The 25,082-nt window shown below is 42.6% G+C and overlaps 2 protein-coding genes across 4 annotated transcripts in view; both read left to right on the top strand.

The window, feature by feature from the left end:
• The window catches only part of LOC137324505 (REST corepressor 3-like), a 67,586-nt gene extending 57,890 nt beyond the window's left edge, over nucleotides 1–9,696 (top strand). For both annotated transcript variants that reach the window (XM_067988861.1, XM_067988862.1), the window contains one exon: nucleotides 7,609–9,696. In XM_067988861.1, coding sequence (XP_067844962.1) covers nucleotides 7,609–7,926 — 318 coding nt within the window. In that variant the 3' untranslated portion in view covers nucleotides 7,927–9,696. The remainder of the gene's footprint in view (nucleotides 1–7,608) is intronic.
• A 9,252-nt stretch (nucleotides 9,697–18,948) lies between these two features.
• LOC137324506 (TNF receptor-associated factor 5-like) overlaps nucleotides 18,949–25,082 on the top strand; it is a 49,564-nt gene continuing 43,430 nt past the window's right edge. For both annotated transcript variants that reach the window (XM_067988864.1, XM_067988863.1), the window contains exon 1: nucleotides 18,949–19,119. The gene's annotated coding sequence lies outside the window, so the exon portion shown is untranslated. The remainder of the gene's footprint in view (nucleotides 19,120–25,082) is intronic.

Consider the following 25,082-nt stretch of genomic DNA (forward strand, 5'->3'; position numbering starts at 1 on the left):
ATGTAGACCATGTCTACTGCACAGCCCTCATCTATCTTCTTGGTTACCCCTTCAAAAAACTCAATCAAATTCGTGAGACATGATTTTCCTCTCACAAAACCATGCTGACTGTTCCTAATTAGTCCCTGCCTCTCCAAATGCCTGTAGATCCTGTCCCTCAGAATACCCTCTAACAACTTACCCACTACAGATGTCAGGCTCACTGGTCTGTAGTTCCCAGGCTTTTCCCTGCCGCCCTTCTTAAACAAAGGCACAACATTTGCTACCCTCCAATCTTCAGGCACCTCACCTGTAGCGGTGGATGATTCAAATATCTCTGCTAGGGGACCCGCAATTTCCTCCCTAACCTCCCATAACGTCCTGGGATACATTTCATCAGGTCCCGGAGATTTATCTACCTTGATGCGCGTTAAGACTTCCAGCACCTCCCTCTCTGTAATATGTACACTCCTCAAGACATCACTATTTATTTCCCCAAGTTCCCTAACATCCATGCCTTTCTCAACCGTAAATACCGATGTGAAATATTCATTCAGGATCTCACCCATTTCTTGTGGTTCCGCACATAGATGACCTTGTTGATCCTTAAGAGGCCCTACTCTCTCCCTAGTTACCCTTTTGCCCTTTATGTATTTGTAGAAGCTCTTTGGATTCACCTTTGCCTGATCTGCCAAAGCAATCTCATATCCCCTTTTTGCCCTCCTGATTTCTCTCTTAACTCTACTCCGGCAATCTCTATACTCTTCAAGGGATCCACTTGATCCCAGCTGCCTATGCATGTCATATGCCTCCTTCTTCTTTTTGACTAGTGCCTCAATCTCCCGAGTCATCCAAGGTTCCCTACTTCTACCAGCCTTGCCCTTCACTTTATAAGGAATGTGCTTACCCTGAACCCTGGTTAACACACTTTTGAAAGCCTCCCACTTACCAGACGTCCCTTTGCTTGCCAACAGACTCTCCCAATCAACTTCTGAAAGTTCCTGTCTAATACCATCAAAATTGGCCTTTCCCCAATTTAGAATTTTAATTTTTGGGCCAGACCTATCCTTCTCCATAGCTATCTTAAAACTAATGGAATTATGATCACTTGTCCCAAAGTGATCCCTCACTAACACTTCTGTCACCTGCCCTTCCTTATTTCCCAAGAGGAGGTCAAGTTTTGCCCCCTCTCTAGTCGGGCCATCCACATACTGAATGAGAAATTCCTCCTGAATACACTCAACAAATTTCTCTCCATCCAAGCCCCTAATGCTATGGCTGTCCCAGTCAATGTTGGGAAAGTTAAAGTCCCCTACTATTACCACCCTATTTTTCTTGCAGCTGTCTGTAATCTCCTTACATATTTGCTCCTCAATTTCCCGTTGACTATTTGGGGGTCTGTAGTACAATCCTATCAAAGTGATCTCTCCCTTCTTATTTTTCAGTTCTACCCATATAGACTCAGTGGGCGAACCCTCGGATATATCCCCTCTCACTACTGCCGTGATGTTCTCCCTAATCAAGAACGCAACTCCCCCTCCTCTCTTACCTCCTGCTCTATCTTTCCTATAGCATCTGTACCCTGGAACATTGAGCTGCCAGTCCTGCCCCTCCCTTATCCATGTTTCAGTAATAGCTATAACATCCCAGTCCCATGTACCCATCCATGCCCTGAGTTCATCTGCCTTGCCCATCAGACTTCTTGCATTGAAATAAATACAGTTTAATCTAGACTTCCCTTGGTCTTTGCCCTGCTTTCTCAGACCATCTGTCCGGTCATGTTCTGTACACTCTCCCTTACTGCCTTTTGTTTCTGTCACCATTTTATTTCCCACTGACTTCCTGCATCGGTTCCCATCCCCCTGCCACATTAGTTTAAACCCTCCCCAACAGCACTGGCAAACACTCCCCCTAGGACATTGGTTCCAGTCCTGCCCAGATGCAGACCGTCCAATTTGTACTGGTCCCACCTCCCCCAGAACCGGTTCCAATGGCCCAGGAATTTGAATCCCTCCCTCTTGCACCATCTCTCAAGCCACGTATTCATCTTAGCTATCCTGTCATTCCTACTCTGACTTGCCCGTGGCACTGGTAGCAATCCTGAGATTACTACCTTTGAGGTCCTACTCTTTAGTTTAACTCCTAACTCCCTAAATTCAGCTTGTAGGACCTCATCCTGTTTTTTACCTATATCGTTGGTGCCTATATGCACCACGACAACTGGCTGTTCACCCTCCCCCTCCAGAATGTCCTGCAGCCGCTCCGAGACATCCTTGACCCTTGCACCAGGGAGGCAACATACCATCCTGGAGTCTCGGTTGCGTCCGCAGAAACGCCTGTCTGTTCCCCTTACAATCGAGTCCCCTATCACTATAGCTCTGCCACTCTTTTTCCTGCCCTCCTGTGCAGCAGAGCCAGCCACGGTGCCATGAACCTGGCCACTGCCACCTTCCCCTGGTGAGCCATCTCCCCCAACAGTATCCAAAACGGTATACCTGTTTTGGAGGGAGATGACCGCAGGGGACCCCTGCACTGCCTTCCTACTCTTCCTCTGTCTGTTGGTCACCCATTCACTATCTCCCTCAGTAATTTTTATCTGTGGTGTGACCAACTCACTGAACGTGCTATCCACGACTTTCTCAGCATCGTTTCACCTTTTCAGCACTGTTCACCTGTTTAAATTGGAGACTGCTGGGATTCTTTACAGTCTTTGCTTTTCTTTGGCCTATAGAAGTTTGCTTCTTAAAGGTGTGATCGACAGTTTACAGTAGCATTGATAACTTTTTTTGCTGTTTGCTTTGCTGACTCTGTATCATTTTGCAGAAGCTGCTGCTGGTGTTCGCATTTTTGCATTGCAACAGTCATTTTGTACATGCCTTTTCGGGACTTTTACTTATCTCTATAAAAGTCCCCTTAAGTAAACCACTCCCAAGATCTTGATCCCACTGTACTATCTCCTTGGACAACATGCTCAGTCAGTCAACACTGAACTACAATGCATGACCATCAACGCACCTGATAAGCTACATTAATATGTCAAAGACCTTATGGAACATTATGGACATCTGTGTATTAATGCAAGAGAGAGATTGGGAAACCTGCCAGGCCATCATCAAGCGAGTGACAATTTCACAGGCATTTGCAGGGTTGCCTAGTTTCCTTTCAAACACTGACTGGCTATTGAGATCTGAAGCTCCAATTTACAGAAGGCCTTATCTTCTGGCTTGTAGAAACTAGGGATCAGCTTTAGAGAACATTGAAGATGGGCTTCAACCTCCTTAGTGGTGGCGAAGAATTTGTTCCCACACACATGCCTCATTGTCCTCAAGGGACACCCAGCAGCCAAGACATGGCTGGAGGAGGCATGTATGAGGCAGTGATCTTGCAGGGTGATATCACGTGCCAAACCCAGCCGGCTTCCTCAGGACTAGAAGTGGCAGGTACATTCCAAAGAGAATGCAACCAGTTTATTTCCATCATACAGTTTTGTGTACATGCTGTTATTGTTTGAACCCTTGGTGTTTACTTTTGGTGACAGTGTATGGAGTTTGATATCTCCTATTTAATGTTCTTTCTAAGCATTACCTTAGTGGGAGAAGTAAGTGTGGTGGTGGCCACCTGCACCTTAATGGAGGTGTCTATACCTGACTGTGGCACTACTTTTTTGTGTTGGGTTATGAAATGGCCCTGCAACTACTGCCAGCACTTCGGTTCTCATGCTAACTACCTGCCACTTCTTCAGTCTTCTGAAGAGGCTGGCTGGGTTGGACACATGTGATATCACCCTGCAAGATCATTGCCTCATACATGCCTCCTCCTGCCAATCTCCTTCTCTCATTAATACACAGATGTCCATAATGTTCCATAAGGTCTTTGACATATCATGCAGGGAGGTCTAAGGATTCTCAAAGGATTGTATGAAGTGCTTCTACTCATTAATGAGCTCCCCTCTATAGGTAGCACATGTAAGATAAGAATCCATGAACCCTGCAGCAGAGGAACATCTGGCCCTCTGTTCTGGTTGTTCCTGTTCCTCTGCAGCCACTTAGGCTTGCTCCTCTTCAAGTGTGCTGTCTAGTTCACCAGGTGCTCCTGACCCTAGTTAATTCCATTGAGCTGCATTGTAACTGAGCATCTGCATGTGTGTGGGAGTATATGGTGCATGTAGTTGAGCTGGTCGTGCTTACAGGAAGTTTATTTTGGGAAGCCTCTACAACAAGGAAAAAGGGTTACCAAGGAACCTGCATGAAATATTTGAGCACATAGTACCAGTGGCAATACCTTGAGTGCTGCTGGGGAGATGTGTCTTTCAGTTACTGAGTGAGTTTAATGGGGGGAGGGGGAGAAGCTGTACAAGAGAACACTTGCTTTGTGTGGCCACTAAGCTCCCAAGCTCACTCTGGCGCACACCAACCCTTGGTTCCTATCTATCTATGGTGCACTATGCCCTCAAGGTGATCAATTTGTAGTTTGGCAGATCCGTCACCAGTTTGGTTTGTCTCCTTGTATTTTTGTTCAGTCTTCTTTAGAAACGGACGCAGTGTACACATTCAGCATTTTTTTTATTTGTTCATGGGATGTGGGCGTTGCTGGCAAGGCCAGCATTTATTGCCCGTCCCTAATTGCCCTTGAGAAGGTGGTGGTGAGCCGCCTTCTTGAACCGCTGCAGTCCGTGTGGTTAGAATGTAGATTTGGAAGAATATAGAGTGGCACAACATGCTATAGCTAATATTTTAAAGGCTGGTCACAAATTTCAAATCTCAGCATTATGGACATGGAATTGCAAGTGTGATGAGATGTGCAAAATTGTGCTACTGCTTTTTCTCCTTTGCTGATGCTGCACAATGTTGAGGGCATAATGTATGCTGGATACATCCTATGGGCAGAGACTTTGGCCCCGATATTTACGGGGAGGGAGCAGGGGTGATTTGTAGCGGCCAGGAAGCCCAGAAGTATGAGGAATGTTAAAGTCCTGCCGAATTTAATGGCAGGACCTCATTTGAATTTTTTTTCTCCTTTTCCCGGCTGGCAGCCAGCCAGATTGAGAGGCTGTCGGGCGGGACAGCCTGTGGTACAACGCCGCAGGAAGGGAGAGATCACGGGTAGGGGGATCCGATGGCCGGGGGTGGGGGGGTGGTGCTGGTGGGGATGGTGGTGGGAAGCACTCCTGCTCCACCAGGCCCACAAGCAGAGCTCGAAAAGCACTTAATTGCCAGATCTGGCAGTTCTCGCCTCCCTTTAGCTGCCGGGTTTCCTGCGCCCTGGGAACCCCAGCCTGTAGCCGTTAAATCTAAGAGGCTGTTAAAATCTGAGGCATACAACATCATTAATACATTTAAATTACTGAACGGCCTCTTGAAAGTAGGTTACTCGTCCGCCCCCCAAACCCGCTGCGGTAAAACCAGATGTGGGCGCGTTTGTGGCGGATTGGGGTCAGGTTTCTCATTTTTAAGAATTTATTCACAAGCCCCTCTCCCGCCCATCCTGGTGGGTTAAAATTCTTCCCCTCCACCCCCCCCCCCCCCCCCGCCCCGCTTATCTGAATTGTCCAACTGTGGGCAATTGGTTGAGTTACATGCAGAGATAGTTTTGGAAACTGGTTCCTGTTTTCTGGAATCTGATTGGTTGAAGAAGCAGTGGTCTCTGAATATGCAATCCATACAGTATTAGACAAACATGTTCTTGCATTCGTCAACTTGAGAAAATGAAAAGGCTGTCAATTCGTAATCTGATGAACAAACGTGTTACTATCTGAATCTCAAATCTATCCTGCACAAAGCTTTCACAGTTAAAGTCCTGCAGATACTATGCATTCATAAAATAAGTAGCAGACTTCAGAATATAAACATATACAATTAATACATGATACCAACTTATCTTTTAGTAAAATTACAATAGAAAAGTATTAATTCTTATTTGTGCTAACATCATGTACAAATGAGCACTGAGCCACCAGAGTTCCACCTAGAAAGGAAGTGACTCAGCTGCATGAATAGTGAATAGTTGTGAGGAGGATGCAAAGAGGCTTCAAGGTGATTTTAGACAAGTTGAGTGAGTGGGCAAATACATGGCAGATGCAGTATAATGTGGAAAAATGTGAAGTTAAAGGAAGGAAAAACAGAAAGACAGAGTATTATTTAAATGGTGATAGGTTGGGAAATGTTGATGTACAAAGGGACCTGGGTGTCCTTGTACACCAGTCACTGAAAGCAAATATACAGGTGCAGAAAGCAGTTAGGAAGGCAAATGATATTTTGGCCTTCATTGCAAGAGGATTTGAGTACAGGAGCAAGGATGTCTTACTGTAGTTATACAGGGCCTTGGTGAGACCACACCCTGGAGTATTGTGTGCCATTTTGGTCTCCTTACCTAAGAAAGGATATACTTGCCATGGAGGGAGTGCAGCGAAGTTCACCAGACTGATTCCTGGGATGGCAAGACTGTCGTATGAGGAGAGATTGGGTCAACTAGGCCTCTGTTCACTCGAGTTTAGAAGAATGAGAGGGGATCTCATTGAAACGTATAAAATTCTGACAGAGTTAGACAGACTGAATGCAGGGAGGATGTTTCCCATGGCTGGGTGGTGGGGGGGGTCCAGAACGAGGGGTCAGTCTCAGGATACGGGGTAGGACATTTAGGACTGAGATGAGGAGAAATTTCTTCACTCAGAGGGTGGTAAACCTATGGAATTCTCTACCACAGAAGGCTGTGGAGGCCAAGTCACTGAATATATTTAAGAAGGAGCTAGATGGATTTCTAGTCACAGAAGGCATGGAGGGGTATGAGAGAGCAGGAATATGGTATTAAGATAGAGGATCAGCCATGATCATATTGAATGGCGGAGCAGGCTCAAAGGGCCGAATGGCCTACTCCTGCTCCTATTTTCTATGTTTCTATGAATACTGCACCTCAGTTTCCATGTGTGGCTTCAAGATGCATAGCCATTGTTCTGATCCCTGCTGGTCGTGAAATACCTTGCATACTTTTCAAGTCAAGAAGGCCGTGGTGCTCACCCATGTTCTTTCAAGTAATAGCAACATGAGTAATAATCTGTGCCACACTGAATGGAGCACTGCGTTTTGACCTGTTTCTTTGCCTCTTTTTGTGCGTAGAACTGAATAAGTTACTTTCGCTGTCCGTTCTCTTGCCTCCTTACCTGCAGCTGCATCACACTTTGTTTCTTTATTAGGCCCTTCAAAAGTATATTAGGTTACTGTAGGGAAGACTGGATATAGATGCTATCAAAAGGTAAACATAAGCATATTTATCACTGAAACCTCTACTGGTTACATGTCAGTACAGGAAAAGTAAAATGGTGCACGAAGTTCCATCAGAATTCAAATTAAATAATAGAACAGGAGCGTGTGTCTTCAGAAAGAGACGGAAAAGAAAAGTTGGATCTTGAGAATTGTTAATTTAAAGGCTGGTATAATTTTTACTATTAAATATGTGGTATGAGTTTCTTAAAATGTAGTTATAACTGATGAAGATGCAGAAGCACTTATGCTATACACTAATGACAAATTTTGAAATTGTAGATATACGGTCCTGCTAATTTAAAGGTTTCTGTAAACGGTGCTTGTTTTTTCTGTGAGCTAAGCATAGTTTTTCTCCTTATTTCTCTTGCAGGTTCAACCTCCTCCAGCGTCTGGCCCAGCACCTCCAACTCCAGTTACTGTAGCCGTTACATGTGTAGCTACCTTAAACCAGCCTCCACCACTGCTTCGACCAGTGCTTCCTGCAGCTCCTGCTCTTCATCGCCAACCACCTCCTCTCCAGCAACAGACTCGTTTTCTACAGCCAAGACCTACTCTTAACCAACCTCCACCCCCACTAATTCGCCCAAGTAACCCTATTCCACCCCGCTTGAATCCTAGGCCAGTACTACAGCAGCCTCCATCACTGATTGGAATTCAGTCTGAATCACAGTCTTCATCTTTACATTGACTTGCCTTTTCTTCATTTTTGACATATATAAACTTTTTTGCTTGTGTGGCTTGGTTTAACTGAAGATTCTTCACATAACCCAAAATTCACCAACTAAAAAGAATATTTAACACTATCTAATTGTATCTTGAAATACTCCATCTCTCCGAGTTCTACATTTTGGTGAATTGAACTCTTGACAACATAATTTAAATTAGATGGTTTAATGTACAATTTTTTTGTACAAAAAATAAAAGCCAGTAAGATTGACACCTGAGAAACTTAAGAGAAAATGTTTTTAGCACAGTTATTTATGGATTTCATTGCACCATAATTCTTGTTTTATTGCCCTGTATTAATTTATTATATTTGAAAATACAGTATTCAGCAAATAAAGGCTAAAACATCAGGAAACATTTAAGATTGTATTGTACAAAATACAGTCTTTTGAAATTGTATTTTTATGGTTAATACTTTTTGGACATGACATCATTAACTCCTGGCTATACGAGTCAAAAACTTGGTCCCAAGGAAGTGCACTTAATTCAACTTAGTTCCAAAATAGATCTTTAATTTTGAAACACCAGCCGGTAAGAGTGAAAATTAATCTTAGCTTATTAAATGTTACCATTAGGCATATAAGTTCAACTTTGAATTTTATAAAATGATTAACATTGCTGAAAGTGTGATAGTTACTACATTTATTTGGTTTTGGTACCAAAGAGGTGCACTTGGTTTAGGATAATTCCAGAAAACCCTCGTTTTTAGAATTTCAATGAAGTTGAATATCTGATCTCAGCTTATCAAAATTTGTAATTACTCCTACCTTTTTAAACATCAATTTATAAAATGATTAATAGTTACTGAAAAGTGGTTGCTGCATTTTTGTAATATACAGATATTTTAAATTCATGGTAAATATTTTAAAAGAAATTTCTTTTAAATTAAAGCTATTGTCTCATGAGGTACAAGTAGTGAGTCCCGTTAGCACTGAGATAAGCATCACTAAAGGTACATTCATCATGTCATCAAATCAATATATCATTAAAGTTGTTGAGAATGGTGGCCAAACCATGCAGGTCCTAGAACAGTTATTCCCAAGCCAAAAAGTTGTGGGGGTGTCCTTCACTGGATGCTGCCATACACCTTTTGATTGTGAATTTTGTCAGTTTTCAGTCCAACCAGTAGACTGAGCAGTAGAATATAGCAGGATACTTCCTCTGAGGGGAAGGTGGCCAGGATAGCCCAGGCACAATTGCCTTACCCTAATAAACATGTGCCTTCAGTTAGCTGCTGACAGAAGAGCATTAACCAAGATCATGGATAAGAAAGCAGTCCATAGAATCATGCTTTCCCAGCTGAAGGAGACTCAAATGCAGATTGAGCCTTGCAGGGAAATAAAGAGGAATCGGTGGGTGGGGGGGGAGATTTTACAAATAATTACTTTTTATTAAAAATGGTTTGAGACTGTATTGATATGCATTAATACTTATGTTTATTTTTTAGTGTAAGATGTTTGAAAATACTAAAATGAAATTATACTGTAATTTGATGTAGAAGATAGCACAAAGAACCTATAAAACCTCAAAGTACTTTAGTTTACTATATATATTGACATGAATTTTGTCTTAGTTTTATTTTTCAGTTTATAGGATGTGTACAACTACTTGTGCATGTACAGTCAGAGCTTTCCTATTTATCTGTTTAGTCAGCACATTCTGCATGTATTTCAAGCAGTATTTTTAGTGTATGAAATTGTGTGCTTGCTCCTTTGCTGTATTAAACTTCTATCTGGAAATGTTTTTCTTTTTGTATTTTATCAAGGATTTTGTTTCAAAGGTATGAAATTAATGCATTGTTATAATCGGACTTTACTACTTTATGTTAGGAATTAGGGGTTACGGGGAGCGGGCAGGAAATTGGACATGAATTTAGATTTGAGGTTAGGATCAGATCAGCCATGATCTTATTGAATGGCGGAGCAGGCTCGAGGGGCCGATTGGCCTACTCCTGCTCCTATTTCTTATGTTCTTATTGCAGTCCACAAAGCGTTAATCCTATTGATGGCAGTTTGTTAACAAATATTAGAGAAAAATGTTTTCTAATTTCTAATTTTACTTGAGGCCGGCCAGTTTTGTATTTGGATTGGCAAACATTTATGCAAGATAAACATTTAAGCAGGACAGAGATTGGGGCCTGGAGTTTCCTTGCCATTTGCCCCAGATAACACATGTAATCAGCGTGCAAATCAATTACATGGCTTAAAATTTTTGGGTGTGAGTTATGCATATAACTACAATGGCCCCGATATTAGCGGGGAGGTGGGTTGGTAGCGGGGGGATGATTGGGCGCGTGGCAAACCCGCATGAACCAAACTTACCGTTTCCGATGCGATCGCACATTGATTGCTGATGATTAACATCCTCTCCGGGTTTTGCGCTCGGCAGCTAGCCTGATCGACAGGCTGGCTGCCATCAGGAGCTGCAACGCTGTGGGGGGGTGGGGAGGGCGGGAAAGAGAGAGAGACAGACATCATTCGGCGCTGGACTGGAAGACCGGGGTGGGGGGGGGAGCGAGGAGGAGAGGGGAAGATCGGGGGGAGATTGGGATGGTGGTGAGGGGGACATCGGAGTGAGCGACATCAGAGCAGGTTTCAAAGGTAGGTGCATTTAGTGTTTTAACGTCATTGCATTTTTTTAATATTACTTATTTAGTTTCTTGTTCCCTGATCTGGCCCTCCACGCCTAGTTTCACCAGGCATGAATCAGAAGCGGTGGGCAAGCTGCTCAGGTAAGTTTTTTTTTAAAAAAATTTCTAATCACTTACTCTGTCACAGGTAAAGTGCCTTAATTACCTCAGTGAGGTACATTTGGCTCTTTAACTATCATCCTGCCGACTTTAATTGCCGGCGGGACTTCTGGTTTCAGGTCACCCGCACGCGCACAGGTAGGTCCCTGGGAAACTCGGAAGCTGGCGGTTTGGAGCCGGCTTCCGAACCCGAACAGGATTTGCGTGATTTTAGGAACCCCAACGCACCTGCATTTGCCTCTTAAAATCATCCTGATGTGTCCAAGTGTCCTTTTTTTTAAGTCCATCATCAAACCTTCTGTCCGAAAGAATCTCCGCCCACAAAACTGCCCCCGCCCCGACTCTCAAATGCAAGTGTCTTCCAATTGCACTTGTTCAGGAGCGGTCTCTCAAACTTTGTGTCCAGATTTTCAGGCGTAGTGGGAAATTAAGTCATTTTTCTGGTCTTTCAATTGCAATTTTTTGAGCGTTTTTTTTTTTAAAAATTCTTTTCACTGAGACCTGCTCTATTATCTGTTCTTTTGAATGCATTTTTATGGCAAAGTATAAGTAACATTAAAAATTGAAAAGCTTCCCCGATTGCAGTTTCTTAAACATGCTGGGCCTGATTTGCATGAATGAAGGTTAAATGAGTAGAAACTTTTAAATTTTAAGACTCAAAGAAGAAATATACTGGTGTGCATTCGGCGTTTTCTTGGGATCTGATTGTTTATGTTGATTTATGCCCATAAAAGTTTGGATGTACACTAATGAGATTGGGAGGATGCTTGGGTGTAACTTGACATCGGCAAAATGGGCACAGCTTTGGGAGCAGTTTCAGGTTATGCCCAAGGAGGAAAATCCAGGCCTAGATTTTTTTTTCTTGTGCAAAGTTGAGTTCCATAGACATTAGGGTACATATAAAGTCTAAGAAGAAGCAATGTAATAGAATTAAAAATAGCAATACAGAGGGAAAAAACACTGGAGCGATAACAACTGTGAAGTAAAAAGGGCGATTATGAGAGCTAGAAGATTATGAAGGCTGACTGGCTGTCAGTGTAAAGTGTAATAACAAAAAAGATTTGTAAGCACATCAAAAACTTTAGCAAAGTGCCAGCACACGCTCGATGGGCTGAATAACTTTCTGTGCTATAAGCTTCTATGGTTCAAAGGTGAGACCACTAAGGCACATCGATAGCAATGCTGAAAAAGAATTTTTAAAATGGCAGAAACAAAATTCTGCAAATGTATTGCAGGGCAGTCAGCATCTGTTAAGATAAAAGACTGGTTAATGTTTTGGATATAACCCTTTGCCAGAACTGAAAACAAAGATAAGGAAGCATTTTAGTAGTTTGGGTGGGGGGAGGGAGTTGAAAAGAGAGGGAGGAAAGAAACAACAGATATTCCAATCACAGTGAGGAAATTCATGGGCCCAATGACCTCCAGCTGTTTAATAGCAAAATTATATAAAAGAGCATCTTGGTGGTCCTGAAAAGGTATTAAAAGAATAAAAGCAAGCAAACACATAAGAGAGTGAAAAGACATGGGAGAAGCCCATGCAAAGAAAAAGGCAACAAAATGGGAGTAATTGAAATAAGGAAGAAAAAACGAGATGCAGGAGGTCTAAGATGAAAATAGAAAACTTGAAACATACATTAGGTCTACCTGTCCTGAAAAGACAAATGACAGGCCAACAAACCAGCTGCAGATCCCACAGCTAGAACTGTTCTGACAAATGTAAACTCACCTCCCCCTTCTGTCAACAGACCTACCTTATATCACCAGCACCCAGTGCTGTGAAGAAAATGGGGAATATAGCTAGAGCCTGGCATTACTGAACTCATTGTTCAAACCAAAGGGCTGCAGAGTGTTAAGAAGAAACCTTTGCGAGCTTGGAGCTTAGAGCCTAATTGGAATATGCAGGAGGCCAAAGACTGACTGTTCAGATTGGGAACAGAGTTAAATTGGCAGAGTTAAATTGATGTGCCACAGGGAATCAGTCTCTCTTTAAAAAGAGATTCTTGAACATTCTGTGTTTATATCTTCTTGAAATTAATTTTTACCATGTTGAGAGGGATGGAAGTAGGCTATGTCAATGAACTAGCCTCAAATGACCTGTTCTGTAAACCGAGTCTGCCACATTGACTCCCTTTGGTGAATTAGTGTTACACTGTGCACAACAGTTATAGCATTCAAACATTGTAATACTTAGAACATTAAATCATTGGGTGAATTTCATCAGTGATAATTGTTAAATATCTTGGCTTCAATAAAACAACAGAAATGGCCTCAGGTAAGATTAAGGCACTGAAAGGCTTACCTCAGAAGGCTTAAGGAAATGGGGATGAATGGACCAATTGGGTCCTCTTTTCCAGATTATGTTTGCCAGCTAGCCTCAGCCTCAGTCCTTGCCCCAAACTGGACACCATCCCGCAACTTTTCACCCAGGCTTGCTGCCCAGCCTTAGCAATCGGTCCTGCTCCTCTGCCAGTTTCCAACACTCAGCTGGGAAGCACCAATTTGTATTTAAAGCGCTCATTGTAGAATCATTTATTTATCGCACTGAGTGCTTTAAAATCAAATTGCTGATTCCCAACTTAGTACAGGTTTTAAAAAGTACTGTGGGAGGGGAATTTGAGTGTCATGGGGGTGAGCAGATGAGTGGGAATGGGGCTAACATATCTCTGAGTCGCTGCCGCCCTTATTGAGACTCGGGCCATGTGCTCCAGGTCCCATTTACCGCTGGTCCTACTCCCTTGCCTGTCTCTGTATCTGCAGTATTCTCCCTCCTCATGGTTGCTGCTGCTGTCCCTCAGCATGCCTATGCCTGCCTCCTCCCACTTTCCACCAAGGTCCGAGTCCTGACACCAATCCATGGTGCTCTTCTCCCACCTTCTGCTACCACTTGATGTCATGGTGATCACCCTTACTCCAAACTCACCCCTATTTCTGTTATTTGCTCACCATGCTTGGCATTCAGACTCATCCTGCACTCCAGCCTTGATCCATGCTGTTTGCAACTTACAACTCAGAACCAGTTTTCTTTGGGGATGCATGGGATGAGGATTGCGTTGCCAGGGTGTCATTGCAAACAACGACCATAATATGACTGAATTTGATATTAGGTTTGAGAACCAAGTTCACTGCCCTCATGTCCTCCCTTCTTCCATATAAACCCACCTAGCCATATTCAGGCCCACCCCCTTGACCTTGTCATCTCACGTGGCCTCTCTATTCCCATCATCTCAATCACAGGCAAGACCATCTCTGATAACTTCCTTATATCCCTCACCACAGATTGCCCTTCCCCCTTCCAACCTCACATCCTTCTGCATCCATCCCTGGAAACAACTCTTCCCTAAGTCACTTACAACGGCATTTTCAAACTCCCAACTGTCTAGCCTTTGGCCCTCCATTCACCATGATACTTCTGCAGCTATCGATCTGCTCAATCACACCCTGCCTTTGATGCCTTTGTCCCTAGCTAAACCCTCATTCTCACACCCTGGTAGTTCCCCCTAGTACTGCCCTAATCTTCGCTCTATTTATTCCAAGGGGTGCAGACTTGAACGTTGATGATGCACAACTGATTTAGCCATTCATCGCCAGATCTGGCTGGACCTCATCAAGTTGTGTGGATGGGCGGAGTGTAAGGATTTTGGACATTGCGTCAAACACAATTTCACTCTTTTGAACTGTTGGAAGATTCAACATTAACGGTTAACCAGTCCCTTTAAGGATTTGGACATTCACTTGGCTAGTACATTTACAGTACATTTGAAAGCAAGGGTTAACTTGCCTTGGGCATCACAGTATAAATGCACAATTGCAAAACAGCAAAATGTAGACCGTTTAAACTGGACAGTTGGACATCATTCTGCAGGAGCAACACAGTACAGAAACTGTAGACAGGTTGCAACTTTCAATAACAACCAATTAGGAGAAGCTTCCAGAAGGTTTTCGATGTTAAAATCAACTGCAAAGGACAAAGAACTGATAGGACACCTGGCTTTGCGTAGAGGGGAGGATATAAGAGGTTCATATGGTTCATGAGTGGTCTAACCAGCCATCCATCCATCTTAATGCTATGGACAAATTGGGTCTTCTCATAACTTGGTTCACACCTATTTGCTCAGAAGCATATAAAGATAAGACATTGTAGTGGTCAAAACAGCAGACAACATTGGAGAAGCCGGAAGAAGCTTCAAGAATTAATGACTGCTGCATGGACTCCTCCAAGACTTTGTTTCTGAACTTTGACAAAAAGACTTTGATTCTGAGCTTTGACCAAATCACTTTGTCTCTAAACTTTGATGAAAAGACAAACCTTGTTGAGAAGAACCTCGACACATCACTCAACACATCTATCAATGAGGCACCTAATACTGCAGCAATTGACACCCTACTTCTAGACCTAAACGGCTGCTTTGATGCACGAGGTTGTATATGCCACTTGCTCACTTTGCTTTATGCCTGCTTATATGTTCTTTTAAATCATTAAATAAAGAATGTTGAGAACCCCCACTTATTTTATTGGGTAGAATAATCCACATATTGATTGAATTGTTTCATGCTTGCTATGTGCTCTTTTTAAATCACTAAATAAATAAGCACTTTCATTCACAAAACTATCGGGTCTGGGAAAGACCCTAAATTCTCTACAGGAGAGAGTTACACATTTCCTCTGGTAGGGGAATCAAGAATATTCCAATTTGTCTTTCTACGATCCAAAGTGGATGACCTCACACTTGCTTACATTGAACTTCATTTACCATAGTTTTGTCCACTCATTTAATCTATCCATGTCCTTTTGTAACTTCCTGTTCTCATCTGAACTATCTACTGTACCTCCTAACTTAGTGTCATCTGCAAACTTGGATATGCAACTCTCTATTCCTTCATCCAATTCATTAATCAATATGGTGAAAGGTTGAGGTGCCAGAACTGATCCCTGGGAAACACCACTTGTCATATCCTGCCAATTAGAAAATGAACCCTTTATCTCTACCCTTTGCCTCGAACCTCCCAACCAATTTCCAACCCAAGTCAAAAGATTATATCCAATTCCATGCAGTGTCAATTTGCTAATAATTTCTTGTGTGCAACCTTATTGAATGCCTTCTGTAAGTCCATATAGATAACATCCATAGACACTCTTATCTACCTTATTAGTGATCCCCTCAAAAAAATTGAACTAGATTTGTCAGATATGATTTACCCTTAACAATGCAATGCTGAGTCTCTCTCATCAGCTTATTTGTTCAAGTGCTCTGTCACTCTATCCCTAATGACAGATTTTAGTAGCTTCCCCACAACTGACACAGACCCGGTGGCAGCGACTCCCCACTGCTACTGTTCCTATGAACCTCATCCTATGCTTCCAGTCCTGATTACTGTCCAACTCATTCCTTTGGCCAACCTCACACTTGCAATGTTCTCCACCCACCCCCCCCCCCTTACAGCCACTGTCATCTCTCAGTTTCAATCCATCTCCCAAAGCTGCCAAAGTCTGGCTCCAGCCCCAACCTGACCTAAACTTCTGCTGCCCTCTCGTCTGATTCTCCTTTCACTTGCTATCATAGTCCTGGCCAGTCCATATCTGTGCCATTCTCTTTTCACTATGTTTCCTGCTTAGCTTCAGCCTCACCTCAGCCCCAACCCACATTGTGTTTTCTTCACTGAGATAACTCGACAGTAAGAAGATAGCAAACACATGCTGTAGAGCGAATATTTCAGCTGACTTTCCATGAGCAACTCAAGGAAATCCACTAGTGTTATACAATGGCCCGGAATTTGCTCTGAGCAATGAATGAACGGTGCCCGCCACTCATTAGATTTAAATTTACCCACTAACGATCCATGGGCTTTAGTGCAAGAACTTCCTCTAATGGTGAGCTGCAAAAAGTGCAGCGTCCTCTCCCGGGCATCTGTGAGCTGTGTGAGCGGGGAAAGGATTGCTCTATCACCTCAACTAATCAGATTGAAGCATCCTCAGCAAGCCACTCAGACACAGAACCAGGAAGTGAAAGCTACAACAGTTAATGCAATGCAATGCTAACATAAAAGGGATCAAGAAGTCGTCTATAGGCATGAAAACAGTAAACGGGTAGTAAGAGGAGGGGTGGGACCGATTAGGGACCAAAAAGGAGACCCAGGCTTGGAGGCAGAGGGCATGGCTGAGGTACTAAATGAGTACTTTGTATCTGTCTTTACCAAGGAAGAAGGTGCTGCCAAAGTCACAGTAAAAAAGGAGGTAGTTGAGATACTGGATGGGCTAAAAATTGATAAAGAAGAGGTAATTTAAAGGCTGGCTGTGCTTAAAGTAAATAAGTCACCCGGTCCAGATGGGATGCATCCTAGGCTGCTGAGGGAAGTAAGGGTGGAAATTGAGGAGGTACTAGCCATAATCTTCTGATCATCCTAAGATACGGGGGTGGTGCCAGAGGACTGGAGAATTGCAAATGTTACACCCTTGTTCAAAAAAGGGTGTAAGGATAAACCCAGCAACTACAGGTCAGTCAATTTAACCTTGGTAGTGGGGAAACTTTTAGAAATGATAATCCGAGACAAAATTAACAGTCACTTGGACAAGTGTGGATTAATTAAAGAAAGCCCGCACGGATTTGTTAAAGGCAAATCGTGTTTAACTAACTTCATAGAGTTTTGTAATGAGGTAATAGAGAGGGTCGATGAGGGCAATGCATTTGATGTGGTGTATATGTACTTCCAAAAGGCATTTGATAAAGTGCCGCATAATAGGCTTGTCATCAAGATTGAAGCCCATGGAATAAAAGGGGCAGTGGCAGCATGGATACGAAATTGGCTAAGTAACAGGAAACAGAGAGTAGTGGTGAATGGTTGTTTTTCGGACTGGAGGGAGGTATACACTGGTGTTCGCCAGGGGTCGGTACTAGGACCACTGCTTTTTTTTATATATAATAATGACTTGGACTTGGCACAATTACAAAATTTGCAGGTGACACAAAAGTTGGAAGTGTAGTGAACAGTGAGGAGGATAGTGATAGACTTCAAGAGGACATAGGCAGGCTGGTGGAATTCCCGGACACGTGGCAGATGAAATTTAACACAGAAAAGTGTGAAGTGATACATTTTGGTAGGAAGAAATGAGGAGAGGCAATATAAACTAAAGGGTACAATTCTAAAAGGGGTGCAAGTAAAAAAATTAAAATTAAGATTTTTTAAAAATGTCCAACAACAATTAAAATTGGAAAGAATGAGACTCCACATTTTGAAAGTTAATTTTCAGTGCCAGAGAGGTTGTTTGGCAGTCATTAATACTTACCACACCGTTAAAAGTTAGCTTAGACCGAAAAAACAGCGTACATTAGTTTGTTTCCAGTTGGGCAGTGCAGAACTTCGCACTGGTCCATTCATTCCAGGTGTCAAGATCTCCTTCCCACGCAGCTTTTGGAGGAGCAGGGCATCTCTTAGAGCAACTTCTGGATTTCCACGTTTTACTGAGCATGCTGCTTTTCCATTTGCCCTTTATTTTTGGAGCAAATTCCCGGCCAGTAACTAGTTAATTTTGTGCCTTCAGCCGCCTAGCCCCCATATTCTCGAATACCCTCCGTAAACTCATTCACTTCTCCACTCCACCTTTAAGACCCTCCTTAAAACCCACCTCTCTAATCAAGCTTTTGATTCCCCTTCCTATTTTCTCCTTCTTTGGCTGGGTGTCCATTTTTTTTGATTATACCTCTGTGAAGCACTTTGGAATGTTTTTCTACATTAAAGGTGCTATATAAACGCAAGTTGTTATTGATTTTCTGTGGTGTTGCACATTAAGAATCAAGATAAAGTGCCATCTTCAGGTGAAGTGGGTGAAGTGAGATTAGAGGTTGGGGGATAATTGGTGCACAGACATAATTCAGTCCCTATTTTAAAGTCCTACTTTCTGTCCTTATTTTCATATTTCCATTATAAATTCCCATGTCCAAATTTATTATGGAAACTACCTAAGTCAGGCTATAATTGGGCTCTCTCATCATTGGCGGTGCTTGAGTACCTCCACTGACAGGAGAATGGAATTACAGCGACAAGTTTACAGAGGCAGTTTTCATTATGAACGTGGTTCTAAAAATTCATAATGGAAAAAGTTGGCAGTAAATGCACGTAGAGGTCAGATTTTTAATATATTAATAGAGAGTGTGTGTCGTGGCGTTGTGTATGGTTAAAACTCGAGTGGTGGGGTGGAAAGGGACAACTCAAAATCCAAAGGCTGGCTGTAGGTGACAGTCACGTTTCCTTTCACAGTCAGTTTCACTTTACATGTTGCAGACGATTTGCTACTTCCTGAAAGTGCTGTACAATGTGTCAGCGTTGTGTAATAGTGCGCTCGGATATTAAGGCACTGCACCGAGTGTAATGCAACGACCATCCCGAGCCCGGCTCGACCAGATGCGGGAGGTAAGAGGCGGTTTCGGGGCGAGCTTCCTTCTGTCACTTACACAAAATGACTTGCTGCTGAGCGCAGGCGACCTGTTATATTCTGTCTATAATGTTAACCTAAATTCACTGACTGATTTCAGGTGTGCTTTGAAGCAGGACTAACGTGTTGAATCCGGCATATGTATGTTGCGTTGAAACTTATTTTCCTGTTGAAAATATAACCCTTTAAAGTGAAATTCGAGCATCGTTTTCCTACTTTGGGGATTCCCCTCGCCATTAAAATGGCGGAGATCAGTGCAATCGAAGCAATACAGTGTTTGCCCTTTATGTTCACTCTCAGTAGAAACGCTCAGTGCATGTTGGTGTATTATTAGCACCGCTTCTGTTTCATCGCTGCAATACCTGAAGCCCTGCGGAGCGATCAGCTGCTCCCGGCGCAGCCTGAGGGGAGTTGGCCCTTCACCTTGTCCGGCTCCACAACAGTGGGGAGTCACCATGGCTCACTGTCACTGACCAAAGCCACAGGCCACAGGCACTGGAAGGGGGGAAAATAGTAAAATATCAATTTCGGAAATGTCTGTGTGCAGTGAATTTATTGTGCAAGAGAATTGCTTGTAAATTGTTATTCCTCATTATTATTTCCTGGTATCACTATTTCCTCAGTAGTTTTAACTTTATATTGCCGAAATTCCCCTAAAGGCACCAGGCAGGGGTAGTTGTTGAAAAACATGTTTATGTTAGTATTACTGAGATGTAAATCTAGAAAGTGCAAGTGGTGTTATCTGTGAATGAAAGCTCAGCACGTTTGTGGCACATTCCTTTGTTTTCTATTTTAATACTAGCCATGGGTTCGATCTGTACTAAAATAATGAAGAGGCATGTCACATGAGCGCATCAATAAGCGTCCATTTACTAATACCGCCAACAGTAATCATTAGGCTATAGTAAATAAACAGTGGGATACTGCAGATTAACTGGTCTATTTAACCAGTGAGGAGTTGATATAACTTGTCGCTAATAAATTAGTTTCTCCACCCCCCCCATAAGTTTAATAAATAAGGAAGAATGCACAGATGGAATTGAATACCAGAAAATATCTCGAGGGTTGGAGGTTCAGGTTATGCTATGAACTATAAAAACAAAGCTGGAGTGATTTGCAACTACCTTATAATCACTGTAGGGCATGTTTTATATTTGATACGATAATAAAGTTGAGCACCCACAGCATACTGCATTGATATGTGAGGCATTAGCAATTGTGGTGTTATTGTTACATTATTACCACCAGAGCATTTAAAAATAATTTCCAGTTGATGTCTAGGAATTTTTATGTCCTGCAGTTGTTAAAAGCTGGTAATACTGGAACTCTTAAGTCACGCGAATTGTCAAATAAAAACAGCTTCTATTACCTTCAATGACAGGAAAAATTATATTGCAGAATAAGAAAATGTATTTTACAAAACTTGATTCACTATAATCCAAATATTTTTTAAAACTTTGTGCATAGAACGTGCTTTCTGACCACAATTGTTATTAACTGTAACATTTAAAGTCCTACCATTTATAATGGCAAAACCCTATCTCAATATGTCGATGTTTATAATAAACATTGGCCTAGAAAATGGTTTGCAACCGAATTCAGGTGCAAATTCAGCGGTAGCAACGACCACCGCGCCAAAACTGATGCATGAAATTGGACCTCTTGTGACATCAGGCCGCAACTGGCATGCTGGGGTGCCAGTGGCACCTAAAGAGGCAGTGTACTGAACGCGAAGAGGAGGAAGGTCAGTCAGCGGGGACACCGGCACTGGGCCTACAATAAGTCTGATAAGGGGAAAGGAGATTAAGCGGTGGCCGGCAGCAGTCCACAGGTTCAGTGTGCATCCAGGAGGAGCACTTAAATGGTACTACCAGCAAAATTTTTACTTACCTGAATGTGGAGTCAGGAGGAGCCCTCCTGACTCCACATTCAGGTAAGTAAAAATTTTGCTGGTAGTACCATTTAAGGTCTGCTGGTTCGGTTGAGCTAGGCCTGAGAAACCTGACTGCAGCATAAGCGGCGCATGCTGCAATCAGTCGCAATCTAATTTCGCAAAGAGGCCTGAAATGGGTGTGAGGCTTCTTCATTTCAGGCGATAGGCCCCTTTTAATATGGAAATCTGGCTTGCGGTGTGCACGCATTCGATCCGCGCTGGGGAGGGTGCATGCCAAATTGGTTAGGGTGCTCAAAGTCGTCCCGGGCGTCTGCCTGGCTGCGTGATCCAGTTTTCAGGCCTACGTGTCAACCTTATAATGGGAAAACCATAAGTAAATATTTCATCATCACAGTTAGTTAATGAATCAAACGAATCTATCAAAAAGATTTTTTTTAAATTGCAACTGAAGTTCATAATATCCAAAATAAGGCTTTAAGCAAAATAAAAAATTCAAAAACTTACATTTCACAAAAATATTGTCACATTTATACATTGAATTGTCTTTTGTATCTTTTAATGCCTTCCTTAAAGTTTTATCTTGAAAGCCTCAACTTCTTCCAAAGACCTGGCCTTCGACTTAATGGGTTCGAGTCTCACTGCCTTTGCCTGGCATTAACGGAGCAGTAATGGCCTCAAAATGGGGTTGGTAGCCTTATCGCCCAGTTAACCCTGGTGATTTGGCCAGCTCAATTTTGAAAGGGGCCTGCCGCCAAGTGTCCAAAGTGCCTACTTGTTTCAGGCGATAGGCCCCTTTTAATATGGAAATTGGGGTTCTGTGTTGCAGATAGGACCCTGATTGCCATTTTTGGTTGGAACTGGTCAGGCTTTGATCAGTTCCACGGGCAATGGAACCGAACAGGCCCACCAAAGTGCTCTTCTGGTGCCCACAAAAATAATCTGGGCCGCTACCACCCTGAGACCCCACCTTTCGTGATCGCATCCCCCTCCTGCAACTTACCTTGCTGGCGGCCACCGCAGCCCAATCTGAAGGCCTCAATCAAGGCTGTTTGGTGTCCTGCAGATTGTCTGCCAAATTTAAATGAGGCCAGGGCTTCAAAATCACTGGGGTGCCTTCATCGCCTGCTAATTCTGGGTAAAAACATTGGGGTAGATTTTGACTTTAGGGTGACTGACTGGCAGAATCTGCTGGTCGACCGCCCATAAGTCAAAATCGACCCCAATGTTTTTACCCAGAATTAGCTGCAGCCCATAATGGGTAGTCTGCATAATTTCCCAGGATGCACCAGCAGCATTTAGCTACCCAAATGATTGAATGCCTTTCTCACAGTATCTAGCAAAATCTATTTGGGTGTTTTTCAAAAATAATTTAAAGAAATGCCAGATGGCAACATGCGATGCATGTTTGTAACCTTACAGACACAGAATACAATATTACATGTAAGAGAGATAAGAACCTGACCAGATCTGTTTTCCTGCAAGCCTCCAAGAGTGTAAAAATAAAAAAGGCAAACAAACATATTGCTCTGTGCTTTTTACAATCTATAAGCCTGAGCTGTAACTATCCCAACTCTGTTGTCATGAGTATTGTGAAGCACCATCAGTTTCTTTTTTAAAAACCTGATTGTTCCTGCATAGCTGACCTACAAGAAAGCGTATACAAAAACCTTACACTAACACTATCATTCTCTTCATTTTGAAATTGGTCAGGGAGTACGATACATGATTAAAACTGAAAATCCATTTAAACACACCAAACTATGTTTTGTAACAGTGAGATATGTCCAAATAGATCATTTTTAAATTCAAGATGACGTACCCCAAATGAGTTGTCTGGGAGTAATTAAGAGGATATTGGTGGTAACAGGACCTATCATAGTCTCATTCCAAATAAGTCGATGGAAAGTAAATCAGAGTGAGACTTGACCGGTCTGACATCACGATATTCCCTTAATGATCAGACGGCAACAGATGGCGTCAGATTAATGATTACTTCACAAGTTTACAAGATCAGTTCTGTGGAAGAAGGCTCTTCCGGTCATTTGATCTTATCCTTCGAGAATACTTCCCACTTCTAATTACAGTACTCTGCTGCCTTACTGCACTAACGCACACACAACCCCTATGACAGTGGGCTGATATTCCACTCGTGTACTCATAGCATACAAAAGTCATAAACACAGATTATAGTTAGAATACTGTAAGTGAGATTTGTGAATACCACATTTAATCGAACAGTGACAACTCATCCCAACAAATGTTCTATTCAACACAGTCCTCTGGAGTATCCTCTATTCTTTTTGAAGAGTATTTTTGCACTATAGCAACCTAAGTTAAACATGATGTGGCGATGCCGGTGATGGACTGGGGTTGACAATTGTAAACAATTTTACAACACCAAGTTATAGTCCAACAAATTTATTTTAAATTCCACGAGCTTTCGGAGGCTTCCTCCTTCGTCAGGTGAACGGTGTGGAGTTCACCTGACGAAGGAGGAAGCCTCCGAAAGCTTGTGGAATTTAAAATAAATTTGTTGGACTATAACTAAGTTAAACATGTCATTGAAAACTTTTTTTCAGTGAAATACCCGCAATCAGTCTGATTGAACCCGTGAGATTGGCAGAGTAGCTGGAGTGACACATATTTTGTTTAATAATAATAAATGTTAATTAATGTTACCTATTTTGATATATCATTCCGAAAAATACATATGTTTAAATTGATTTGCATTTTGTTTAATAATAAACGTTAATTAATGTTACCTATTTTAATATATCATTCCGAAAAATACATATGTTTAAATTGATTTGCAGTGTTGCTGGTTGCTTCCTATTAATTTGCCCGATATTGACAGATGTGGTCAGTGTGTATCCCTCCCCCAACTGAGTAGCAGCAGCAGGGTCTGGTTGGTGGCCTCGGTCCTGGGGCTGTTTGGGTCGAGCCCATCTGCTGATGATGCCGGAGTGGAGCGGATGTGGTTGAACTGAGCTGCGGCGAGTGCTGCTGCTTCCTGGGAGCGATCGGAAAGTGCGGGGATTTCCGATTATGTGCGGCTGGTGCCTCAGTCTCCGGCTGCTGGTGAACACCCACTCGAGAGTCAAGTATCCTGTCCTCACTCTCTCCCCATGGGTCTGCGCTTATTTCATTCCATTTTGTTGTTCAAAATGAACAAATATTTCCAATCTGTGGAGGAAACGAAATCGAAAACAAGGAGAGCCCTTTTAAACTAAATTTGAAAAAAAATACATTGAGATTTTTCATTGCCTCAGGCAGAACTTAGAAACAGAAAACACAGTTCTCTGTTTAACTAATACATATTGGGAAGTGGCACAAAGGAAAAAAAAATCAGGTTTCAAGAAAATGTGAAGAACAATTACTTTTTTAAAAAATTGATGGTTTATGCAGATATTTTTTACACAGAATTACATAGTGCTGTGTTATCTCTGATGTGTTTTCGGTAACTTGGACACCAGGGCTGCCTGTTGGGCCCTAGTATCCAGCTTTCAAAGATTAGTGTAGAAGGCCTCAGACGCTTGTTCACAGTGGCCTGTGTAGTTGCTCTTAGATAATGGATATGCACAGCCCCAATAGCTGTTACATAGGTTACATAGAATTACATGGAATGTACAGCACAGAAACAGGCCATTCGGCCCAAAAGGTCCAGACCAGTGTTTATGCTCCACACAAGCCTCCTGCCACCCTTCTTCATCTAACCCCCCTCAACATATCCTATTCCTTTTTCCTTCATGTGTTTAGCTAGCTTCCCCTTAAATGCATCTATGCTACTCGCCTCAACTACTACTTGTGGAGCGAGTTCCTCATTCTAGCCGCTCTCTGGGTAAAGACATTTCTCCTGAATTCCCTATTGGATTTATTAGTGACTATCTTATATTAATGGCCCCTAGTCCTGGTCTCCACTGAAAGTGGAAACATCTTCTCTACGCCTGGCCTATTAAGGGTACGGTAGCATAGTAATCCAGAGGCCTGGACTAAAATCCAGAGTCATGAGTTCAAATCCCGCCATGGCAGCTGGCGAATTTAAATTCA

Source organism: Heptranchias perlo, chromosome 8 (assembly GCF_035084215.1).
Source record: "Heptranchias perlo isolate sHepPer1 chromosome 8, sHepPer1.hap1, whole genome shotgun sequence".
NCBI classification, from domain to species: domain Eukaryota; kingdom Metazoa; phylum Chordata; class Chondrichthyes; order Hexanchiformes; family Hexanchidae; genus Heptranchias; species Heptranchias perlo.